Raw genomic sequence first — 24888 nt, forward strand, 5'->3', positions numbered from 1 at the left:
TTTAAATGAACAGGAAAACGGGATTCATTTTGAGGGCATAGATAAAAAAGTATTTCTTGGTTCTTGCAGATACATTGTGTAAAGAGATGTCGTCTATTTAAATAGTGAAAACATATTAAAATGACATTGAAAAAAATACCCAAATATCACAATATGAAAGTAAAATGAATTCAAAACTATCTGCATGTTTTTTCTTGAACTGAACCTTTAAAGCAGACAGTGGAGGGAGACCTGAGTGTTGAAACCTGAATCTGCAACACTGAAGCTTCACCACTAGAGGGCAGTGAAACATCAGAGATACTGAATCACAACCCTGAGACAACATTTTACCATCCATCACTGATTGTTTACACACATTTAAATTTACTGAGTAGTTTTTACTTTTCATGATTGAGTTGCATCTTAATATGTTTACACTTGACATTAAGTTCATTAATCATTACAGTTGGAGGTTCTGTTTCAGAAGCATTGATTGTTCACATTGGTGACCTTGTTGTACAGTAGTTAAACAAACTCACAGTCGAGGTGTCTAAGTATGAAAATGATTCAGTCAGTGATCTACAGCTGTCAATAACAAATATGGACAAATATAAACAAACAAATACAAACTGTGTCTGTGCATTTTCATTTTAACAACATCCCAAATCATAATAAGCTATAACACTGTGACAAGTTTAATCCTAAAATAGAGGGAAAGTGAGAAATAAATCAGCACAAAATAAAAAATGTAAAGAAAATATTAAAATGTATTTGTCTTCATATCTGGTAAATACATTCAGATCCTGAAATACTATTTAAAGCTGAAACTTTCTGCACACTGTCGCCCTCTACAGCAATGAGAGGGAACTGAAATCATGTTTCCAACTCAGGCGGGGAGTTCCAGTCCTCTGAAATGATGCCAACGCAGAAGTAACTTTACTGCATTCTATAAAAACGCCACCAGGGGGCCACCAGATATTGTGGAAGCTGGCTGTTTATTGTATATCAGACACTGCAATGCCTGAAAATATACAGTAAATTGTACAAGAAGCCAATCAGGATTACTCAAAAGTGATTAATTACAGTATTTACACATTTAATATAACAGTTTGCATTGCAGCTCTAATCCTAAATATCTGTAATATAACTAAAAAATAAGCTTGCATTAGTTCAGACAGAACACTCAGTAAATTATAAATCAGTTGAGTCACACACACCACCTGATATTAAACTGATCTAAACAATCAATCATGTTTGACATGATTCAGTTCAAGCTGCCATCAGCACATTCTTCTCAAAGCATCTGCTACATGCTGTTACTGACTGTCTGTGCTGCTCACTTCTACCTGCTGCTGCTGCTGAAAACTGAACATGAAAACGTCCACATGGTCCTCTACAGCCTCTCTCTCTCTCCACTGTCATATTTCACTGTTGTTCTACTTTCTGTTTCCATCAGGTGAGTCCAGCCTCTGGTTCAACTGCGTCAGAACAAAATCACATGACTGGATTTTACTGCAGGTCTTCCTTCTCCTCTGTGTCTTCTGTCTGTGCTGCAGTGACGACCTGCAAGTCTGAGACGTTCTCATAGTCAAGACGAGAGTCCAACTGATGGAGAGAAATATCAAAATGAGGATTAATGGATGTCATTCATGAAACTTGCATGTAATTACATGTTTTTTTACGCTGCATTTTAAATATAAATTGTACAGCTTCATGTTGACGAATTCTGTCAATAAGGTTTCTCTCTCTCACCTCTATAGTCTCTACAGGTTCATTCAGGTCAGTGGTGGAGCTCAGAGCTTTCTTCTTCCTGGATTGAATCCAACAAAAGCAAGAAATGTTTAACTAAATGAAATTCATAATTTGAAAGATATTAAAGTGTTTTGATGAAAAAAGAACAAATGTTTTCTATATTGTTTTACCTCATCCACAGAAGCAGAAGAAGTACAGGAATCAGCATCAGGACCGCCAGAATCAACTTGATGATGTTCATTATAAATACTGATTTCCCTAAACCTTGAGACCAACAGAAAGCAGATAAACCTCTTCAGTCAGTGCTGACCTCTTGTGCTGTATACATGCATGAGTGTGAAGATCAATGATCATAACTTACCTTTCACAACAATCAGATGTAAGGTGGAGTTATGACGTCCTCTTCTGTTCTGGGCTTCACAGTAATAATTCCCACTGTGTTCAAGTCTGAAATTAATGATGGTGAATATCTGTCCTGATGCTATAGGTGAGTCTTCATTCTCCTTGTACCAGCTGTAATTAGCTGCTGGGTTAGCATCACTGCTACAGGTCAGAGTCACTGAACTGCCCTCCACTATCTCAGCAGAGGGACTCACTGACACAGAGGGAAGCTTTGGAGCATCTGGAAGGTAATATGTATAGAGACAAAAGTAATCAGTATTTTCCCTCAGGTTCATCTCTACACATGCAAAAACTAGGACATGAGCAGCAGGAGGGACTAAAGAATGAAAAAAGCAACAACAGTTTTTTATTATTTTACTTTTAAGTGGGGTGGAGTGAATTAATTCATATCACGCAGTCATGCTAGAATCTACCTTTCAGTCTTCCTCCTTTTAGTACATTGTGTTTCTTCCACCAGTCTAAACTCAGATGCAGATAAATCAAAATGTACTGTTCAACCCCTCTTTGTGTGTCAGATATTTTATTTATTTTGTACTTACAGCGGACATCAATGAAATGAGATGAAGAGTTGATCTGGCCATAATCATTCTTAGACTTGCAGTGGTAGGACCCTCTGTCTTTATAGCTAATGGAATTGAAATAATAAATTACTTCTGGTCCTTGTTGCAGTATTTGGTTCTTCTTGTACCAGGTGTAATTAGCTGCTGGGTTAGCATCACTGTAACAGGTCAGAGTCACTGAACTGCCCTCCACTATCTCAGCAGAGGTACTTGCTGAAACAGAGGGAAGCTTTGGAGCATCTGTAAAAGATGTGTTAACACAGATTATTTTAAGGTGATGATTACAACAGCGGCACATTGATTTTAAAAACAACAACATGCATGTGGAGCATCTGGAAACTTGAAGGCGGCCTGGTGAATGGATGAATAGTGGATATTATATTAATGTTTTTCTGTCTCTGCATGACTTATGAACTGTCTTTTAAGTGCATACTTTGTTGCTATTGTCTTTGTGGCATCTTCTTATTTTCTGCCTCTAACTTTTAGCCATCATATCATTGGTTTCAGAACATTTCCCCGTGGGACTAGAGCTGAGAATTAGCAATCTGGCTATTACAAAAATGTTGATTCACGTGTGCTGTTCTTATAAATAACTGAAATGTATATACATCTGAATTGAAGTGAACAGAACTGTTAAATTTACTTTTACAGTAAATTGAAAAAAAAACATGCATGATCTGCTAAAAGAGTTTTGGTTTTAAAAAAAGTGCAAAGTTGTCAATTTTAAATAGTTTTTGGCTTTAAAAAACAAACTGTTTCACTCACATTTCACATCAATAAAGATGTATTCAGATGTCCTCTTCCCCAGCTGGTTCTCAGCTGTACAGTAATAATCTCCAGGGTCAGAGGACTGGATGGAGCTGAAGACAAGCTGTGGTTCTTTACTGAGAGGTTGAAGGTCTGGATTTACATTCTTCTTGTACCAGGTGTACTTAGCTGCTGGGTTAGCATCACTGCTACAGGTCAGAGTCACTGAACTGCCCTCCACTATCTCAGCAGAGGGACGCACTGACACAGAGGGAAGCTTTGGGGCATCTGTAAGACATTATATGAACACATATTAACTTGAAGATAAGACCTGTTTCATTTTCTGATCATTTATACTCTAAAGACAATAATGGATGCAGGAATAAATAAAATAAAGAAGAATTAATTTTCAGTTTGACTTTTGACAATTAATGTTATTGGCCCTATAGATTCAGATATTGTAGGTCTACCTTCCTCGCTGTTCACTCACATTTTTTGTTTCTTTCTATAAATCCTGCTGTGACATCACATTGCTTGTATTGTGTGTCCTGTACTTAACTACACTTACACACCTTAGCACAAGCTAGCATATTATTAAAATAAAGAAAAAACATCACATTTTGGTCTGAGTAAAATAGTTATGTTGATAAAAGTACAAGAATAAATGAAATTGTGTAAGAGTTAAAACCGGGTCTGACTTCTTGTAAACTATTTGGGTCAAAGTTTTCACTTGATGCGTTAATGAAGAGAAGAGTAAACTCACACACTGGAGGAGAGCGGAAAGATTCGTATCCTGATAGAGCACAAGAGTAGTAGTCATCAGGATTAATTTGGCTCGGATAAAAGTAAGATGTCGTCTCCTCAGTCGGTAGCTCATTCTTGTACCAGATGTAAGAAGGATGAACAGGCAGCCGACAATTGCTGTGACATGTCAGCTCTGTCCTGGTGGAATATGAGTTGGATGAAGATGTTCTAACTTGCACTTGGACGCCTGGATCAACTAATAAATATAATTTCAGAATTAGTTGTTAACACACAGTACAGACAATCAAATACCCACATGTTCACAGTAAACTAACTGATCACAACATCAAGAAATTAAACATTTATAGCAAATGGTTATGAAGTTAGATTTGGTGGAAAAGCTTTGCACATAATGAAGAGATTTGACAGATGGTGTTAGCATTAGCATGTAAGCAGAGTAGTATAAAAAGTTTTAATGGACACACTCCTTTGGATATGATGATTGTTATTAGTCAGCTGGTAGCCAAGTAGCTGGTAAAGCTCTGTGCTCTGCTTGAACTAATACTTTGCTCAATATCAAATAAAATGTTACCTGCAACAGTCAAAGTGACTCCAGGTTCACCAGTATATTTCCCTTCTGGTCGGTTTGTTATGAACCTGAACTTGTACACAGCTGAGTCGCTCTCTCTCAGGTTTGTGATTCTCAGAGTGCAGTCGTTCTTATTACAGTGATACTGCACACGACCTCTGTACTCTGAGTCTGTTTTCAGATCTACTGGTTCTTTATTAATAATCTTTTTTGTATACCAGAATGTTTTCTCAACATAATTTATCCAGGATGGGTATCTGTAGGTGCAGCTTATGTCCACTGTTGATCCTTTTAAGACACAGATCTCAGTAGGAGTGTAAGTCACTCCCCAGCCATTCTGACCATGTACCACTGTAACACAGAGCACATCAGAAACCACAATCAGATTCAAAACAACATCCAGGGAAAATACTTATTTTTACTTACATTAATGGAGGTGTTTCAGTTTGTAAACCTGTAAAGGAAACTAGGAAACAAGTCTACAAATATTTAGTTTGCTTTAGATCTGTTTTAAAGAAACAAAGGTGAATGTCTCATACAGTTGGTGTGGATTTGTATGCAAGCTAGAGACAAAATGGTGAAGCAGCAGGCTCTGGTGTTATAAAATTACAATCAGTAAGTTAATGAGTTGGTTAGAACATAGAAACTGTTAAAGTTTCTAAGATAGATTCATGTTTGAACATTGCTTTGTCTCCCTCAGTAGTGTTTTGTACTTTATTTGTCACACATACAGTTATACAGTAATATATCTTAAGTATTAGGAGCAGTGAGCAGCCAATGTGCAGCCGCCAGGGACTAACTCCAGATCTATGCTTTCATCACAGGAGAATGAACCTATCATACATGTTTTCTGTAAACCCAAACAAGCACGGGGAGAACATGTAAACTCCACACAGTAAAGCCCTGCCCCAGCCGTGTATCACCCACCCAAGACCTTGACAGTGCTAATCACCAAGTCACAGTGTCTCCGTACCTACACAGTAAAACAGAGACAAGACGCAGTAGACTGTTTAGATTAACATAACGTGAAAGTAAACTCAATCATACTTAAGTTTCAATTACTGGCGCGCAGGTGGTCGATTGGTTTGCTGCATGTCACATCCCCCCTCTCTCCCGTGATTTCCTATCACTCTACTGCTAATAAAGGTGTCTAGCCAGAAAAAAATCTTAAAAATCATTTATTTAAGTCTTTGATTAACTTAAAAATAAGCCTGAAAAATATTTTATTTTATTTTAATCCAAAATGTGAGAAATGTGCAAATCAAAATGTGGGCAAGTTTACATAAATGTGTGTATTGGTCAACCAAAAAAAAAAAAAAAGTCCCAACCAATATGAAACCAAACCTATGCCCTGAACAAGCTACAATGTACCTGTAGTGTAAATGTAGATATACAGTACCTGACATAGAGAGAAGGAAGACAACAAATCCACTCGCTGCTGCTGTTGAACCCATAGCTGCTCCTCTCATCTCTCTGACTTCAGAGAAAATAAAACATGTTTGTCCAAGAAGAAAAAAGACAAGACTTCGATGTAGAAGGACGTTGTCTTCATAAGATCCCGTCTCTCTCTGTGGTCTGCAGGCAGAAGACAGAAGTCAAGCTGTTAAAAATAAACCCCATTTCCTTCCTCTTTACATTATTAACATGCAAAAATGAGTCTGTTGCCAGTAGATGGAAGTCAAGAAGTAATGATGTGTTGATTGAAAACTATGAATTTATTTTAATCTATTTAAGAGGGAGTATAAGAGTAATATAATTTCAATACAAAAGCTTTCAGTGTCAACGTGATTTTACATGTGGGCACAAAATGAATGAATACACGAACTATGTGACTGCAAACAACAGATACTCATTTAACTATTTAAAAGAGTCTTACTAAACACTGACTTATCAAGCCAAACAGCAGGTGAAGGGAAAGAGGATTTGTCTTTTGGGTATCATGTTGTTTTTAATAAGCAACAAAGAACAAGGAGAAATGTAATAACATGACAGTGTATTTGTGATATAGAACAAAAACTAAATGTAATGTAAAGAAAGCAGAGAAATAGACAATTGTAATGTTACAGTAAGGCATCAGAAATAAATCATAAGATTAATGTTAGAATCATTGACTGACAATAACCCTGTTAGTAATAATGAAACTGAAAGACATACTGTAAACACAGAAAGGACAGTAGAAATGGTGTTATCACTAAAATATAACTCACTACGGACATCTAGTGGCAGAAGTAGAAAATTACAAGTAGATCAGTAAAAGCTCTGATACTCCAGTGTGTGTGTGTGTGTGTGTGTGTGTGTGTGTGTGTGTGTGTGTGTGTGTGTGTGTGTGTGTGTGTGTGTGTGTGTGTGTGTGTGTGTGTGTGTGTGTGTGTGTGTGTGTGTGTGAACGGATGAGTGAATGTAACTAGTTCCTAACAGGTATCATACCTGACAGCAGAGTTTTTGAACAGTATTTAATTGTTTCAATAACAACAAACATACATTTGTATAAAGCTAGCATATGTGTCCTAGTTATTACCTATTGACACTAAATGGCTTCTGTCCTTTTGGTAAGAATCAAATTAGATTAGTACTGTGCCAGAAAGTCCCACCCAGTTTTTAGTCATTTTAGTAATATGTTGGGGTCAACCGTGTCAGATGCAGCACTGATATCCAGTAATACTAACATGGAAATACTGCCACTGACCTGAAGTCCTTAACAAGAGCAGTCTCAGTGCTGTGGTCAAGTTGCTGCTCAGCTAAGTGTGAAAACCACAAAGAAATGCAGAACATGAAGTGTGAGAAACTGGTAAAAGCAGATAAAATAGAAGAGGCGCCAATAAGTTTTCACAGGGAGGGGCAACTGTTATAGCTGTAAAAGCTAAAACAGTTGTCCACCTCTACAGTACAGAGTGCAGAAATGAACAAACAGAGTTTAAACATCAGGATGAGATGATTTTCAGTGCATTGCTGTACCATCATATAACTATAAATATATTCATATGCATGTATAAAAATATATGATTCTTACTATCTAAGGAGGAAGGCTGGACAAACCATATCAGCCAGGCCCCACCCCCAGCACTCATGACGCAGACACATCTAAACATCTTATTACAGTGTTCAGCAATCAATACTGATGTTATTTTGACTTCATTCAACAGCTATAGGTTACATAGAAATAAACAGAAGTGAATGTTTGATGTTGTAAAATTGAAAAGTTATTCATCATACTGCATCACACATCATCATACATCAAACCTACATGTCCTACAATGTAAATGCAGATATACAGTACCTGACACAGAAAGACGGAAGACATTAAAATACATCAAATAATGTTCACAACATGTAATAGTCATATCAGTAAACTGTTCTACTCACAGCAGAGAAGGATGTTGTCTGTTGAGATGCTCGTCTTCTGTGGTCTGTGAGCAGAAGTCAGATATCAGGCTTAAAGTAAATGAGTACATTTCCTTCCTCTTTCTTATTAATATGAATATGCATGACAGTTTAGTGTCTAAAGAAAACACGTGACATATGTGTGACATTTGGTTTGATGCATCTCTTCACACTTCTGGTGCATGTTGAGACTCTGTACACACCACCATGAGTTCAAAGAGATGAAGTGCATCAGTACGGGAAGTAAGAAGTTACATGCTGAGCACAGTGTTTATTGTATGTATTAAGAAACAAATAAAAATTAAGTACATGAAAAATTATACAGAGATCTATGTGTAAATCAGATCACAAAATGTTTTACATCTACAGTTGTAATCTCACTCATTCACAATCACTCTGACTGTAACACAGAGCACACCAGACATCAGTTCTTCTGCTGTGTAAAGATGCACCGATGCTCTCTACAGTTCATCTGTTTGACCTGTGAACCATGATACAGTTTAAATGAACAGGGAAAAAAGGCTGACTATTGAGGCCACAGATAAAAAATATATATTTTCATGGTTCTATCAGGTAGATTTTGTACTGAGATGTTCTTTAAATAGGGTGGAAACATTAAACATGATGTACCTACCTTTTGAAATAAACACCTAAATCTAACAATTAAGGAGGTAAGTGAGAAAATGTGTTTTTTTCTTATTCAGGTGAACTGAGCCTTTAAAGCAGACAGTGGAGGGAGACCTCAGTGATGAAACCTGAATCTGCAACACTGAAGCTTCACCACTAGAGGGCAGTGCAACATCAGAGATAATGAGTTTTTGAATGAAAGCTGAAACTTTCTGCACACTGTCGCCCTCTGCAGCAGTGAGAGGGAACTGCAATCATGTTTCCAACTACACAACTACAGAGATGTTGTGGAAGCTGGTTGTTTATTGTACATCAGCCACTGCAATACCTGGATAATGTGACATTCAGGAAAAGTGTGCTGGAATTGAGATAATGTTTGAAATGTGAAAATATACAGTAAACTCAGGATTCCTCAAAAGTGATTAATTACAGTATGTACACATTTAAAATAACAGTTTGCATTGCAGCTCTAATCCTAAATATCTGTAATAAACTAAACATACGCCTGCATTAGTTCAGACAGAACACTCAGTAAATTATAAATCAATCAAGTAATCTATTTTATTTACATTATCTAATTATAGGATTTTGGTAACCGGGGGTTACATTTGCATCTTAACCTGTTTACACTTTAAGTTAATAAAGCATTAGCGAAAAGGCTTCACACTCAGTAAACTGCCTCACATGCTGCTTCCCTGAGTGACCCCAAAGAGTTTGAATGCACTGAAAAGAGAATAAACAGCTGAAATGACAGTTAAGGTCTTATTCAATGCAAATTTTGTCTATTTTAGCAACATCCCAAATCATAATAAACTATTAAACTGAAAGCAAACCACAGAGATATGTGAGAACATGAAGTGACGAAAACATAGTGAAAGCAGCTTAAAGGCTCACCACTGACGATCATTCATAGCATTGAGATATCAGACTGAAGTACCAAAATAAAAAGGTTCGATGTGAATAATAATAAAGGGACTCTGAGTTAGAAGCATGTGTCGTTAGTAAATCTATGTGTTACTAAGCAGCTGTGGATTGAAAACCGTCTGTCACATGAGCTGAAGGTTCTGACTTAATATAATCTTTGTTCAAGAGAATAAGTCCAGTGTTCTGGCTTGTTAGTAATTTAATGAGGGTAGAGAAAAAATGAGCCATTTATATTATCTTTCTCTTTTTAAATGTGGATGTAGTTCAGTGTCTAAAGAATAAAATAAAAGGTGATGACAGTTGGTTTCATGCATCTTGAGACACTGAACACACCACCATGAGTTCAAAGAGATGCACTGCAACAGTATGGGATGTAAGAAGTCACATGCTGAAGCTCAGTACAAAAACAGAATTTAAAAAAAATCAGTGATACAAAAATCTATGTGTGAATCTGATCATAAAATGTATTACTTCTGTATTTTGACGTCATTCAAAATCTAACATTCTGATATACTTCAATCACAGTCACAATAAATGACTCATCTCTACAATTACAATTGAGTAAATGTATTTAATACAAAACTACAATGAATGAGGACAAATGTAGTTACATGGTACTGAAATTGTGATATAGAACAAAAATGGACTGTAATAATATATATAAAGAATGCAAAAAAAGACAATTGTAATGTTACAGTAAGACAGTTGAAATAAAAAGATACTTGACTGACAATATAACTGGTTGTGATAATGAACCTGGAAGATATACTGTAAATACATAACATACACATTCTGTCATCAATGAAATATAACTCATTACTGCCAACTAGTGGCAGCAGTAGGGAATTACAAGTAGTTCAATAAAAGTTCTAGAATACTCGTGTGTTGTTTTTTAAAAATATCTTCAAAAATACAAGCTTACCACTTGTTAGTGATACTCTAATACTGATATATGTACAAAGCGGCAAGTTATAATAATCTTCAGTATATTTCTTCTAACCCAATGTTAATAATAACACCTGCATGTATCGACAGCTCCTTCACTAAAAGACACAGGTGAGGTGATACCACATGTTAGCAGGTTTTACTACCAAGGTTTTGCTGAAGTCCCCAGGATTATCAGCTCGAGCAAAAAGTAGAAAAAAAACAAGTTGGAAACCGAGTGTTCAGAGTGGTCTGAAGCTGATGCGTTTTGCTCACAGGGATTTCATCTATGTTTACCTCATTATTTGACACATCAGCCTCTTTTAAAATGAATAGCTGACATTGTGACATTAAATACATCACTGAAAATAAGGATAAACATAATAGGTCCCCTTTAATTAATATTCCAGCAATAAGCAAGCAGTATGTGGGAGTATTTTCTCATTGTTTTCCAAAACAACAACAAAAAAACATGAGATTGCTGATGTGTTCATGTTTTCTTGACTGTGCTGTACAGTGCAGCTGGATCTTCCCTAGTTTTCTGACCTCTGGTTCTGAGAGGGAAATTAAAAAATTAATCAGGTGAATCTGAATAATAAAAATGTAACAGCAAATGTAACAAATAAAAAACTAAAATAAAACAGTTGTTACTGTGTTACTGTGTGAAGAGCTGCTCACCTCGGGGTTTTACCGGCTCTGTTAAACTTGACAGCAGCGTACTCAATAACTTCTTCTCCCTCCGTGTGTCTGTGGAGCTGACCTGATGATGATGAGAGAGGTTTTGCCTGGTTGTTGGTGAAGACCACGCTGGCGTACAGAATGTTATCTTGCTCTGCTGGCTGTGTCTGGAGGGTGATAGAAATTAGGAAAGTGTTGGTTTCTGTGAAGAAGGATTGTTAAGAAACAACATGACGAGCTTCACAGTCAGATGAGTTTTCTAGTGTCACTTTAAGATAGTGAGTGTGGAAGTGTGAAACCAGGGTAGAATAGTATAACTCTCCCTCCTCACCCTCTCTCTGTCGTCTGGTCTCTCCTCAGCCTCAGACGATTGATGGGAGGCTCTCTTTTTCCTGGTGAGGAGAATTAATTAAAAACACAGATGACTGAATTTTGAACAATGATTTAGTGAAACAGAACTGCTTACCTCATCCATAGGAAGACAGAGAGGATTGTGATAAGCAGGAGAACAGCAGCTGTTCCTCCAGCAGCGATGATTGTTATTCCTGTTCCTGGGAAATAGATATCAAAAGAAAACACAAACATTAAAGACTGTGTAAAGTGAATTCAGACATTTTCTTCTAAACACATTAAATAGGTCATGAATGTATTTCTAAAAAAGGTGTAAAAAGCATTTCAACCATTTAGATTTGAATTGTGGAGCTAGGCTTCACAAACTGTGTTTCAAGATTTCTGTGTCTGGATTCAATGGGCGGGTCTGAAAATCACTGCCGCATTACATAACGCGGTGGTTACCCAATAACACGGTTACACACCGGAGCATAAGCCCGCCCCTGCTGCTGTAGAAGTATAAATACATTCAGCGCACACTACTACTACAGTCTACAGGTAGCCAGTTAGCTGAGCTAACTGTCGAGCTAACCGCAGAGCTAGCCACTGAGTTAGCAGCAGAAAGCTCTCAGACCTAGCGTCCATGTTTCTCCCTCAGATGACTGGTTGATCATCTCAGAGTCAGATCAGAGGCTGCTCACAGCTGAGATGACCAGTTGGTCACATGTCTGAAAAAGCTGCAGCAGATTTGCAAACACACTTAATTATTAACAGCCCCACTGCGAAAATTGCAATAGAGGCCAAACCTGCAGCAGCGTACATAGATGATGTTACAGCTCAGCTCCGCTGGCAGGACCTCACATCCCCGAAAACGTTTGAGCAAAATTTCAATTACGCTCTCTCTTGATAAAAAACAAAACAAACTACTAACTTCTCGCCTAAGAGCATCTTGAAACAATAATCCATTTTGAAATAGTTTTTCTCCTCTTCCATTGCATCTAATGTGTTTGTAAAACTAGTCAATGTCAGAGCCCTACAGCAGAGAAGGATCAGCCATTATGTCATTATGGCCAAAAGTCATTCTGCTGAAAAACCCTATTATAAAATAAAAGTCAGTTAAGTAAAACACCATTAGGAAATAAACCTTTATGCAATATATACTATGTTATTGTGAAAATAAGGAAGATGAAATTATGATAAGATTATATTTCATAATAATGAATTTATTCATTAATTTAAAATGTAGAGCATTAAGTGTCTCCAAAGCGCTGTTGTTCATTGCTGTGAGCGCACACTAACAACTACAATGAGTGTTATCATCTGGATTATGAATTCTGCATGTAAAGTAAAAACACAGTGTTAGCAGCTGCAGTGAGCAAACTCTCCTCTCTTCCTGCAGCTTTCTCAGTACAGCTGATAATGTGTGATGCTTTGCTGAGTGATGAACCATAAATGTAATTTGGCCCAGTAGAGGGTGCTATTGTAAAAATTATTCTCACAAGTTCCTGCATTTTCCTTTGAGACAAGAATTATAACTCTCTAGAGATGAGTTACATTGAAAAACGGTCATTCACAGCAGAGACTCTAACTTCTCCAACACCATCTGGAGATTTAACTCCTCCAGTGTGTCCACAGTTTGTCCCAAAACCTTCTCTTGATCGGATGTGTCTCAATACTCTTGGTCACATCTCAACTTCCTTCACTAAATTCAATATTTAGAGTCTTGAGCTCATAGAGTGAAGCAGTGCAGAGTGTAAACATATCCCCTTGGCTGCTTGTATTCATGAGTGCTTCTCTCTCCACTAGATAAATAAAATGAAATAAAGTAAAAAAGTATTATAATAATATAATATAATATAATATAACATAATATAATATTGTGGTGACCCACAATGAACACTGAAGGAGACATTCACCATAAAGACTGAGAGGGACATTCACCAAGAGACTGTACCTTTAAGGGAGACGTTTACAGGGTACTAGTTCCGGGTTTACGTTGTTGTGGCAGTTTCACCTCACTCGCTGTACTGTGTTATATATTTATAAAAAGTGGAGAGTAAAGCTGACTCGACGCATCTCCGTCTCTTGTATCCTCACTTATCACACTCCACAATTTAATTTAATTTAATTTAATTTAATATTAAAAAGCCTGCATCACATCAGCCTAATCAGAGGTCAAATACTCCTTTGAAATATAACTTGCGCATAATAAACTCATTGATAAGTAAATTCAGAGTTTTCTCTTGCTCAGATCTCTCTTCACCATGATTTGAATTGAGCTAATTCCTCCAGTCAGAAGTGAATCACACAAACATGTTTTACTGTATAAGTATAATGAGTATGCCACATTGGATAGGCTTAACCTGACCCAACAACACAGACATAACTCAGGAGGGAACACGCTCATAAAGCGTCTTAAAGTTCTTAAAACACTGATGACTGCTCTTTATAATGCAGCAGCAGGTTAGTTTCTGAAGGTTTTTCCCTGATTCATTCCTCTCTTTGGACACTGGAGTTTCACAACATGGGTTTGGTACAGATGGAGGTTAATGAACATGGGTTGCATCACATCAGATGGTGTGTAATGAGTCTGAGTGCAGTGTGTGTGTGTGTGTGTGTGTGTGTGTGTGTGTGTGTGTGTGTGTGTGTGTGTGTGTGTGTGTGTGTGTGTGTGTGTGTGTGTGTGTGTGTGTGTGTGTGTGTGTGTGTGTGTGTAGCTGAATGGAAAAACTTACCTGTCATAACATTCAGATGTAAGGTGGAGTTATTACGTCCTCTTCTGTTCTGGGCTTCACAGGAATAATTCCCACTGTGTTCAGGTCTGACATCAGTGATGATGAAGGTCTGTCCTGATGCTTTTGGTGAGTCTTCATTCTCCTTGTACCAGGTGTAATTAGCTGCTGGGTTAGCATCACTGCTACAGGTCAGCGTCACTGAACTGCCCTCCACTATCTCAGCAGAGGGACTCACTGACACAGAGGGAAGCTTTGGAGCATCTGGAGGAGATTAATTGACTGATTATAACACGTTTTGTATAAAAGGTTAATGCGTGGCAGCATCTGAAAGTGGATGTTTGATGATTTGGAGCCCAGGCAGAGAAATGTTGTTTCCATTAAATAGGTGAAAATTAATAAAACTGCCTGTTAAACATCTACTGTGGCTGATATTGACAGTACAAGCTGAAAAAACTCTATTTCATCTTCTCTGTGTTTTGATCTAAACATTCCTCTGCTCTTCTCTTTAGCTACGGTTGCAACAAGAAAAACTACCCTTGTTATAATTTATTATTATCATTAGCAGACTGTTCGCCTGATCCTAAATTGTACTTTTACACATTTCAATGAGTATTTACATCAAATTTTGTAAACATTTTTAGCAAAGCATTTTCTGTGGCTAAAGTTGTTCAAACTATTTTTCTTTTTTACATTTAGAAAAGGCAGTTTCACTCACATTTCACATCAATAGAGATGTTTGCAGGTGTCCTTTTCCCCATCCTGCTCTCAGCTGTACAGTAATACTCTCCAGAGTCAGAGGACTGGATGGAGCTGAAGACAAGCTGTGGTTCTTTACTGAGAGGTTGAAGGTCTGGATTTACATTCTTCTTGTACCAGGTGTATTTAGCTGCTGGGTTAGCATCACTGCTACAGGTCAGAGTCACTGAACTCCCCTCAATGATTTCACCAGAGGGACTCAGTGACACAAAAGGCATCTTGTAAGCATCTGAAGGAGAAAATATTGACATGTTTTAACCTTACGATCCAATTATTCATGCAGCTGTAGAGTGCTGCCATCATAACCTGACACGTATCACTCTTACTGTGATAAACTCACACAGTGAAGGAGAGGAGAATGTTTCATGTCCTTTCAAAGCACAGGAATAGCTGTCTGTAGGATGAAAACTGTGTAAATAAAGAGAAGATGTTTGGTTCATTATTTTCTGTCCATTCTTGTACCAGACGTAGGAGGGACGATCATCTAGATGACAACTGCTGTTACACTTCAGCTCACAGGTGCCGTCTTTACAGGCTGCTGCTCCGATCACCTGCACCTGGAGATCTGGATGTGTGAAGAAAGAATAGAAATGCTATAAAATATAAACACAAACATTCACAGCAGTGTTTCCAAGTTATTCAAAGTTTGGAATTGAATAAGTCTTCTAATGAAAATGTTACCTGTGACAGTCAAAGTGACTCCAGCTGAACCCATATATTTCCCTCCTGGTTGGTTTGTTATGAACATGAACTTGTACTCAGCTGAGTCTCTCTCTTTCAGGTCTGTGATTCTCAGAGTGCAGTCGTTCTTATCACAGTGATACTGCACACGACCTGCGTTTTTCAGATCCACAGGTTCAGTATTGCTCAAATTAGTAAACCAGAATGTTTTATCAACTACAGTATCAACATTATTTATCATGGATGGGTATCTGTAGGTGCAGTTTATGTCCACTGTTGATCCTTTTACGGCACAGATGTGAGTAGAAGTGTAAGTCACTCCCCAGCCATTCTGACCCTGTACCACTGTAACACAGAGCACATCAGAAACCACAATCAGATTTATAAGTTAAGAATCAGTGAATAACACTTCTTTTCCACCTCATTAAAAAAGTAAAAAGTAAATGAAAAAGGGGGAAAGAATGATACAGAAAAGGTCTAACTATATTTCATGACTTTCATTATGTTACTTCTGAATTATGCCTGGGTGAAAACAGGCATAGAAAAGTACAAATATATTTTTACATACTTTGCATTTACACTACAAAAAACTGTTTTAGATGTTGTTTACAGTTAATCTCTGCACTGAGACAGCACATCAGACAGACTGAAGGCGCAGTAAAGGAACAAGAATGTATTGAAGCTGTGAACATTAATGTGGTTTTACTGAACAGGATGAGAAGAAGAGTCTGTGCTTGTCTAGTTTCCTCTTTGTTTGTTCTTTGGTCAAGTTGCTGCTCAGCTAAGTGTGAAAACCAGCAAGAAATGCAACACTTGACGTGAAAGAAAAAACTGTAAGCTGCTAAAGTAAAATAGGTGTCAATAAGTTTTCACATGCAGGGTAAACAGTTATAGTTGTAATAGCTAAAACAGTTGTTCAGCGCTACAGTTGCAGAGTGCAGAAATTAACAAACAGACTTAAAACATCAGGAGGAGATTAAAGTCTAAGTGCATTTTGTTACAATCATAGAACAAAAGAATAGAAAAAGAAGAATATATGCATGCATGTATAAGATAAATAGACGATTTAACATTATTTTACACACACAGACAGGGTGTGAACACAGGCTGGGGTCCTGGATCATAACAATATAAAGAGCTGTCACATGATGATCGTCGTGCATGCATGCACCTTAAAACATTAATTTACTTGATGAAGTTACTAGAAATGCCCTGTGTCCCGTGCTACTTTGTTTTTCTGCGTCAGTTTTTTTTTTTTTTGCGCATTGGTTTATTTACAGCCGCTGCACGTCTCCTGTTCAAACGGATCAATTTGCCTCACAATGCTAAAATGCTTAAATACAAAAAGCCAACACTAAAATAAATATCTTAACTTATCCCAGGCTACATTATGGCATATAGCCTATTTCAATAAGCACATTGCAGGATAAAAGAGAAAAAACACCTAAGGAGACTGTTTTATTGATGCTGCTCAAATTCGCCTGTGGCACGTAATGATGATGATAACAATAATTAAAATGATAATGATAATAATAGCAATAGCAATAACAATAATAATAATATTAATAACAATAACAATAACAACAACAATAATAATAATAATGATAATAATAATCTCTTTAAGAGATCAAGGTCACGTCAACATAAAATGGCATAATTTATTCGTCACAAATTAACCGCCGTGCTAATAATAAAAGGCTATAGATATTTATTTTGTAGAGATATTTTGGATCCACACATGTTTGTGTAGCCTACTATTTGTGTTTTTGTGTATTTGGCAGTGCTTTGCTATAATCAACCTGTCTGGAGATGGTGAGGCTCTCTTAGGTCAGTAGCTGCCGGTGCTCGTACTGTTGGAAAGCTATTGGCACGGAGCAAAGGCCTCCATCCCCACATAATAATGTAGGCCTAATGCCTCCGCCTCGTGCCAAATGAAAAACAACAACAACAAACAAACAAAACTTTTCTGGGTTACTGGCAAGGCTTACGTTGCGCGTGTCATGAACCAAACCAACCGAACAATACACAAGTGCCCCGAAACGTGACAAGCGTACCGAACGGACGGTTTTTTCCAGCCTACAGACAATCATTCACACTCATATTCATACCTACGGGCAATTTAGAGTCTCAAATTAACCTGACCTGCATATTTTCGGTCTCTGGGAGGAAGCCGGAGAGAAACCACGCAAGCACGAGGAGAACATCCAAACTCCACACCAAAGGGCCCAAACTGGCGGGTTCAAACCCAAAACCCTCTCGCTGTGAGGCGACAATGCTATAACCATTGCACCACTGTGACGCCCCACACATAGTCCTACATTTAACCCAGAAAAAAGAAAATCTGGGATATTTTTAATTTACCTTTTTTTAAAATCCCTTCATCTTTTTTTGAATAAGATAACATACATTGTAAAAGTAATACAATAGCCTACCTGGCACAGAAAGAAGGAAGACAACAAATCCACTTGCTGCTGCTGTTAAAGTCATAGCTGCTCCTCTCATCTCTCTGTGAGGCTTCAGAGACAATAAAATACATCAAATAATGTAAACAACATGTAATAGTCATATCAGTAAACTGTTCTACTTACAGCAGAGAAGGACGTTGTCTGTTGAGATGCTCGTCCTCTGTGATCTGTTAGCAGAAGTGAGGGGAATCAGGATGTTCAATGATAGTTCAGCGCGTAAAAAAATGCGTGACACATGTGAAGGATGTGTGACAGTTGGTTTGATGCAGCTCTTCACACTTCTAGTGCATGTTGAGACACTGAATACACCACTATGAGTTCAAAGAGATGCACTGCATTAGTATGGGAACTAAAAAGTCACATGCTGAATATAGTGTTTAATTGTAAGTGTCAAGAAACAAGTATAAAGCAAAGTATATCAAAAAAATGATACAGAGATCTAAGTGTAAATCAGAGCATAACGTGTTTTATATCTACAGATGTAAACTCACTCATTCACAATCACGCTGACTATAACACAGAGCACATCAGAAATTAGTTCTTCTGCTGTGTAAAGATGCACAGATACAGTTCATCTCTTTGACCTGTGAACCATGATACAGTTTAAATGAAAACGGGAAAAAGGCTGAATGCTGAGGGCACAGGAAAAAAAATCGTGTGTACTGTGATTTCCTTATTTAAAAAAAAAAAAAAGCTTTAAAAAGGACAAATCTAACTTTTGAGGAAAAACACCTAAATATCACGATTTGACACTAAAATGAATCCAAACCTATCTGCTGGGCTAGACACTACGGGATGAAATTGAGAACATATGTTTCTTTTTTTATTCAAGTGAACTGATCCTTTAAAGCAGGCAGTTGAGGGAGACCTCACTGATGAAGCCTGAATCTGCAACACTGAAGTTTCACCACTAGAGTGGAGGGAAACATCAGAGATACTGAGGCAATGCATGAAACTGGAACCTTTCTGCACACTGTCGCCCTCTGCAGCAGTGAGAGGGAACTGAAATTATGTTTCCAACTACAGAGATGTTGTGGAAGCTGGCTGCTTAATGTATATCAGCCACTGCAATACCTGGATAATGTGACATTCACCACAGTGTGATGGAACTGAGGTCTTTAAGGCTGAACTTACATACTCTTTGGAGGAAACTTATCACGACTGCTTGTATCCGTGGATCCGTTAATTTTTTCGGTTTTGTGACCATAGGTGAGGGTTTGAACGTAGACTGGCAAACTGAGAGCTTCACCTTCAGGATCGGCTCTTTCTTCACCATTAATGTCTAATAGCAATACCCGCATTACTGCTCATGCTGCAGCAATCCACCTGTCATTCTCACATCCAAAAATGAGAAAGTGTAGCCTATAGAATTGGTATTTTGAGTCATTCAGTGTGCAATTTGTATGGATCTACAAGATGGCTGATGTGTTTATTATTGTCTTGTGTTTTGACGTTTCCAAACATGTCATGTAGAGTTCTGTTTACGTGCTTTTTGTACATCTTACCATACAACAGACTATAGATCATCCTGAGAGTGAGCCTGTAGGATTTACTTCATGCAGGAGTCTCCATCCTCTTCACCCTTCTAGAAAGAAACATGCCAAAAAAAGAGATGGCCAAATTGCTGGAATATACTTGCTATCAGTAAAACACAGCTCGTCACCACCATCTAGTGGCAGCACTCCTACACTACAACTAAATTTAGATTAGAAAAATAGAAAAGGTTTTTCCAATGTCTTTTTTAAAGCTCTATATTGATAATTCACTTTCACAAATTGCACCACCTGTTTGATAACTCATACAGTATTCCAAATAGTAAACATTTGGTACCAAATTTGGTACCTGACCACAAATTAATGGATATTAAACTGACAAACGTCCACACCTCAATCAAGTGCAGACTATGTCTAGTAAAGTGCTGTCATAATGCTCCTCACAGACCAAACAGATGATTAATGTATATGAAGTAATTGCCCCTGATTAAGATATCAGATATTTGGCATTCTTCTTCTATATAGAATGTATGCAATAAAGTGTTTGTTGTATTATACACATTCCTAAATTACACACAGAGCAACTACACCATCAACACTTCAGTTGGAGATTTTGGTCTGTTAAGTTAGTAGCAGCTAATATAATATTGGACTCAAGCAGATATGAGGAGTGGGCTACTGAGGTCTGGTAATTCACTTTTTCCTAACTCTTCATTCCCCCCTCCAAATCTATCTGTAGGACTAGACACTACAGGAACTAAGTTAGAAAATGTGTTTTTTTGTTTTTCTTTTGTTATTCAGGTGAACTGAGCCTTTAAAGCAGACAGTGGAGGGAGACCTCAGTGATGAAGCCTGAATCTGCAACACTGAAGCTTCACCACTAGAGGGCACTGCAACATCAGAGATACTGAATCACAACCCTGAGACATTTTACCATCCATCAATGATTGTTTACACACATTTCACTTTTTATGATTTACTCACATTTTCATTTGTTTACACTTGACATTAAATTCATTAAGAATTACAGTTAGAGGTTCAGTTTCAGAAGCATTGATTGTTCACGTTGGTGACCTTGTTGTACAGTAGTTGAACAGACTCTCAAAGTCGAGGTGTCTAAGTATGAAAATGATTCAGTCAGTGATCTACAGCTGTCACTAACAAATATGGACTGTTATACTGAAAAAGCTTCATACTCAGTAAACTTCCACACATTCTGCTTCACTGAGTGACCCCAAAGAGTTTAAATGCACTGACAATAAATTAAACAGCTGAAATGACAATTAAGGTCTTCTTCAATACAGACTGTGTCTGTGCATCTTAATTTTAGCAACATCCCAAATCACAATAAACTATTACACTGTGACAAGTTTCATACTAAAACATAGGGAAAGTGAGAAATAAATCAGCACAACAGAACAGATTCACATTTTATTTGACTTCATAGCTGGTAAATACATTCAGATGGTCAAAAATAAACAAAACAACTATGTTAAGCTGAAACTTTCTGCACACTGTCGCTCTCTGCAGCAGTGAGAGGGAACTGAAATCATTTTTCCAACTACAGAGATGTTGTGGAAGCTGGCTGTTTATTGTATATTAGCCACTGCAATACCTGGATAATGTGACATTCAGCACAGTGTGATAGAACTGAGATTGTGTCTGAAAATATACAGTAAACTGCACAATGAGCTAATCAATGTCCTCAAAATGATTAATTACAGTATGTACACATTTAAAATAACAGTTTGCATTGCAGCTCTAATCCTAAATATCTGTAATATAACTAAAAATAAGCTTGCATTAGCTCAGACAGAACACTCAGTAAATTATAAATCAGTTGAGTCACACACACCACCTGATATTCAACTGATCTAAACAATCAATCATGTTTGACACGTCCACATGATTCAGTTCAAGCTGCCATCAGCACATTCTTCTCAAAGCATCTGCTACATGCTGTTACTGACTGTCTGTGCTGCTCACTTCTACCTGCTGCTGCTGCTGAAAACTGAACACGAAAACGTCCACATGGTCCTCTACAGCCTCTCTCTCCACTGTCATATTTCACTGTTGTACTACTTTCTGTTTCCATCAGGTGAGTCCAGCCTCTGGTTCAACTGCATCAGAACAAAATCACATGACATTTTAATGAGGTACATCTCATAACTGTAACTATGAATCTGATGTCCTGTTCTTTGTTGTTGGTTTCTTTTCAGGAGGCTCCAACATGACTGGATTTTACTCCAGGTCTTCCTGCTCCTCTGTGTCTTCTGTCTGTGCTACAGTGACAACCTACAAGTCTGAAACGTACTCATACACAGGACAAGAGTCCAACTGATGGGGAGAGATGTCACTACGAGACTCAATGAGCCTCATTCATGCAATTTGCATACTGTACGTTTTTTAAAAATATTTTAATTATAATGCTTAAAATATTACTGGATTCTAATCGGAAAGCTTTTGTTGAAATTTAGTCTCTTTAAAATATTATGTTGACATTATAAACGTGTTTGCTTGCATTCATGAGCCAAGTGATCATAACTGTATTTTAGGATAAGTTCTGTCAATAAGGTTTCTCTCTCTCACCCCTATAGTCTCTACAGGTTCATTCAGGTCAGTGGTGGAGCTCAGAGTTTTCTTCTTCCTGGATTGAAAAGAAATTCATGGTTTAAAAGCTATGCAAGTGTTTTCATGAGAAAAAACAAAAACAAATGTTTTCTTTATTGTTTTACCTTGTACACAGAATCAATAGAAGCAGAGGAATCAGCATCAGGACCGCCAGAATCAACCTGATGATGATGATTATAAATACTGGTTTCCCTAAAGATTGAGACCAACAAAAAGAAGATAAACCTCATCAATAATTGTGTGTGTGTGTGTGTGTGTGTGTGTGTGTGTGTGTGTGTGTGTGTGTGTGTGTGTGTGTGTGTGTGTGTGTGTGTGTGTGTGTGTATGTGTGTGACAGCTTGGACGAAGACTTCCTGAAGTTCAATAAATATAACTTACCTTTCAGAACAATTACATGTAAGGTGGAGTTATGACGTCCTCTTCTGTTCTGGGCTTCACAGTAATAATTCCCACTGTGTTCAGGTCTGACATCAGTGATGGTGAAGATCTGTCCTGATGCTTTTGGTGAGTCTTCATTCTCCTTGTACCAGGTGTAATTAGCTGCTGGGTTAGCATCACTGCTACAGGTCAGATTCACTGAACTGCCCTCCACTATCTCACCAGAGGGACTCACTGACACAGAGGGAAGCTTTGGAGCATCTGGAGGAGATTCATTGACTGATTGACATTAACTGCCTCTTTAACATCTACTGTAGCTGCTATTGATTGTACAAGGTGAATAAATACTGTATTTCATCTTCTCTTTGCTTTACACAAAAATAATCTTCTACTCTTCTCTTCAGCTAAGCTTTTAGCAGGCAAAAAATGATGTTGTTTTTGTTATTGTTAGAACAGTTTTAACCTGCTGATAATTGTATGGTTACAAAGTTCTGTGAGAATTTACATTAAATTATGTAAATGATTATTAGCAAAATCTTTTCTATGGCTAACTTCGTTCAAATAATTATTTATTACATTAAGAAAAGGCAGTTTCACTCACATTTCACATCAAGAAAGATGTTTTCAGATGTCCTCTTCCCCATCCTGCTCTCAGCTGTACAGTAATACTCTCCAGAGTCAGAGGACTGGATGGAGCTGAAGACAAGCTGTGGTTCTTTACTGAGAGGTTGAAGGTCTGGATTTACATTCTTCTTGTACCAGGTGTATTTAGCTGCTGGGTTAGCATCACTGCTACAGGTCAAAGTCACTGAACTGCCCTCAATGATTTCACCAGAAGGACTCACTGACACTGAAGGCATCCAATGTGCATCTGAAGGAGAAAATATCACATTTAGACCTTACGATCCAATCATATTCATGCAGTTGTACAGTGCTGACATCATAACCTGACACTTATCACTGTTACTCTGCTGATTATGCTCATGCTTGTGGAATAAACTCACACAGTGAAGGAGAGGAGAACATCTCATGTCCTTTCAAAGCACAGCAATAGCTGTCTGCAGGATGAAAATAGCCTAAATAAAAAGGAGATGTTTGGTTCATTATTTTCTGTCCATTCTTGTACCAGATGTAGGAGGGACAATCATCTAGATGACAACTGCTGTGACACTTCAGCCCACAGGTACGGGCTTTACAGGCTGTTGCTCCGATCAGCTGCACCTGGAGATCTGGATGTGAATAAAAAATAGAAATGCCATGAATTATAAACACAGACATTCATAGTAGTGTTTCCAAGATATTTAAAGTTTGGAATTGAAATGGTCTCCCAATGAAAATGTTACCTGTGACAGTCAAAGTGACTCCAGCTGAACCAGTATATTTCCCTCCTGGTTGGTTTGTTGTGAACTTGAACTTGTACTCAGCTGAGTCTCTCTCTCTCAGGTCTGTGATTCTCAGAGTGCAGTCGTTCTTATCACAGTGATACTGCACACGACCTGCATACTCTGAGTCTGTTCTCAGATCCACAGGTTCATTATTACTCAGTTTAGTAAACCAGAATGTTTCATCAACTGCAGTATCAACATTATTTATCCTGGATGGGTATCTGTAGGTGCAGTTTATGTCCACTGTTGATCCTTTTAAGGCACAGATGTGATTAAAAGTGTAAGTCACTCCCCAGTCATTCTGACCCTGTACCACTGTAACACAGAGCACATCAGAAACCACAATCAGATTTGAAACATCAGTTCATAATGAGTTAATCACACACTAAGACAAGATATGTATCATAGTGCAAACATGCTTTTAGTGCCAAGATAATCTGGACCAATTTAAACATACAATTATCTGCTGTAATGTGTCAAAGAAGTTACGTATCATGGATCAGTCTAAATATTAATGAGCTGAAGTATAGTGGTTCATCAGGACTTTATCATATTCTATCATTTTATGTTGGAACATTGAAATATTTGTTATTACATGTTTGATGTGGTCCATTAACTCTGGAGGTTTTTATTGTTGTTCTCTTTGACAAAGGACTTTAAGAAAAATGGACGAAGAGCATATTTACATTTTAAGAAGGAAACAGATTTGAGAGTCCGTTCATTTAAA

At 37.6% G+C, this 24888-nt stretch overlaps 2 protein-coding genes and 1 long non-coding RNA gene across 3 annotated transcripts in view; all 3 read right to left on the reverse strand.

Moving 5' to 3' along the window:
- Positions 1-1972, reverse strand: part of LOC133986756 (basement membrane-specific heparan sulfate proteoglycan core protein-like) — an 11433-nt gene extending 9461 nt beyond the window's left edge. The window contains exons 1-3 of the mRNA XM_062426339.1: positions 1902-1972; positions 1732-1789; positions 1493-1584 (exon numbers count right to left, since the gene is read on the reverse strand). Coding sequence (XP_062282323.1) covers positions 1493-1584; positions 1732-1789; positions 1902-1972 — 221 coding nt within the window. The remainder of the gene's footprint in view (positions 1-1492; positions 1585-1731; positions 1790-1901) is intronic.
- Positions 1973-10251: 8279 nt separating this feature from the next.
- Positions 10252-11469, reverse strand: LOC134000994 (uncharacterized). The gene is made up of 2 exons (XR_009927455.1): positions 11308-11469; positions 10252-11183 (listed from the first exon to the last, which is right to left on the reverse strand). It is a non-coding gene; the product is annotated as an uncharacterized LOC134000994 (long non-coding RNA).
- A 103-nt stretch (positions 11470-11572) lies between these two features.
- On the reverse strand, positions 11573-23636 carry LOC133986772 (vascular cell adhesion protein 1-like). Its single transcript, XM_062426340.1, has 8 exons — positions 23378-23636; positions 22777-23037; positions 15810-16154; positions 15634-15693; positions 15088-15357; positions 14373-14633; positions 11774-11858; positions 11573-11699 (listed from the first exon to the last, which is right to left on the reverse strand). Exons 1-8 carry the CDS (start codon positions 23634-23636, stop codon positions 11573-11575), a joined length of 1668 nt encoding a protein of 555 aa, XP_062282324.1.
- Positions 23637-24888: the final 1252 nt, after the last annotated feature.

This window comes from Scomber scombrus, chromosome 2 (assembly GCF_963691925.1).
Source record: "Scomber scombrus chromosome 2, fScoSco1.1, whole genome shotgun sequence".
NCBI lineage: Eukaryota > Metazoa > Chordata > Actinopteri > Scombriformes > Scombridae > Scomber > Scomber scombrus.

Coding starts and splice junctions, on each gene's coding strand:
- LOC133986772 (XM_062426340.1), bottom strand. CDS start 23,636: ATGCCTTCAGTGTCAGTGAGTCCTTCTGGTGAAATCATTGAGGGCAGT. Junction 16,155..22,776: donor ACATGTAATTGTTCTGAAAG/GTAAGTTATATT, acceptor TCTGTGTTACAG/TGGTACAGGGTCAGAATGGC. Junction 11,859..14,372: donor ACATCTGAATGTTATGACAG/GTAAGTTTTTCC, acceptor TCTATTTCCCAG/GAACAGGAATAACAATCATC.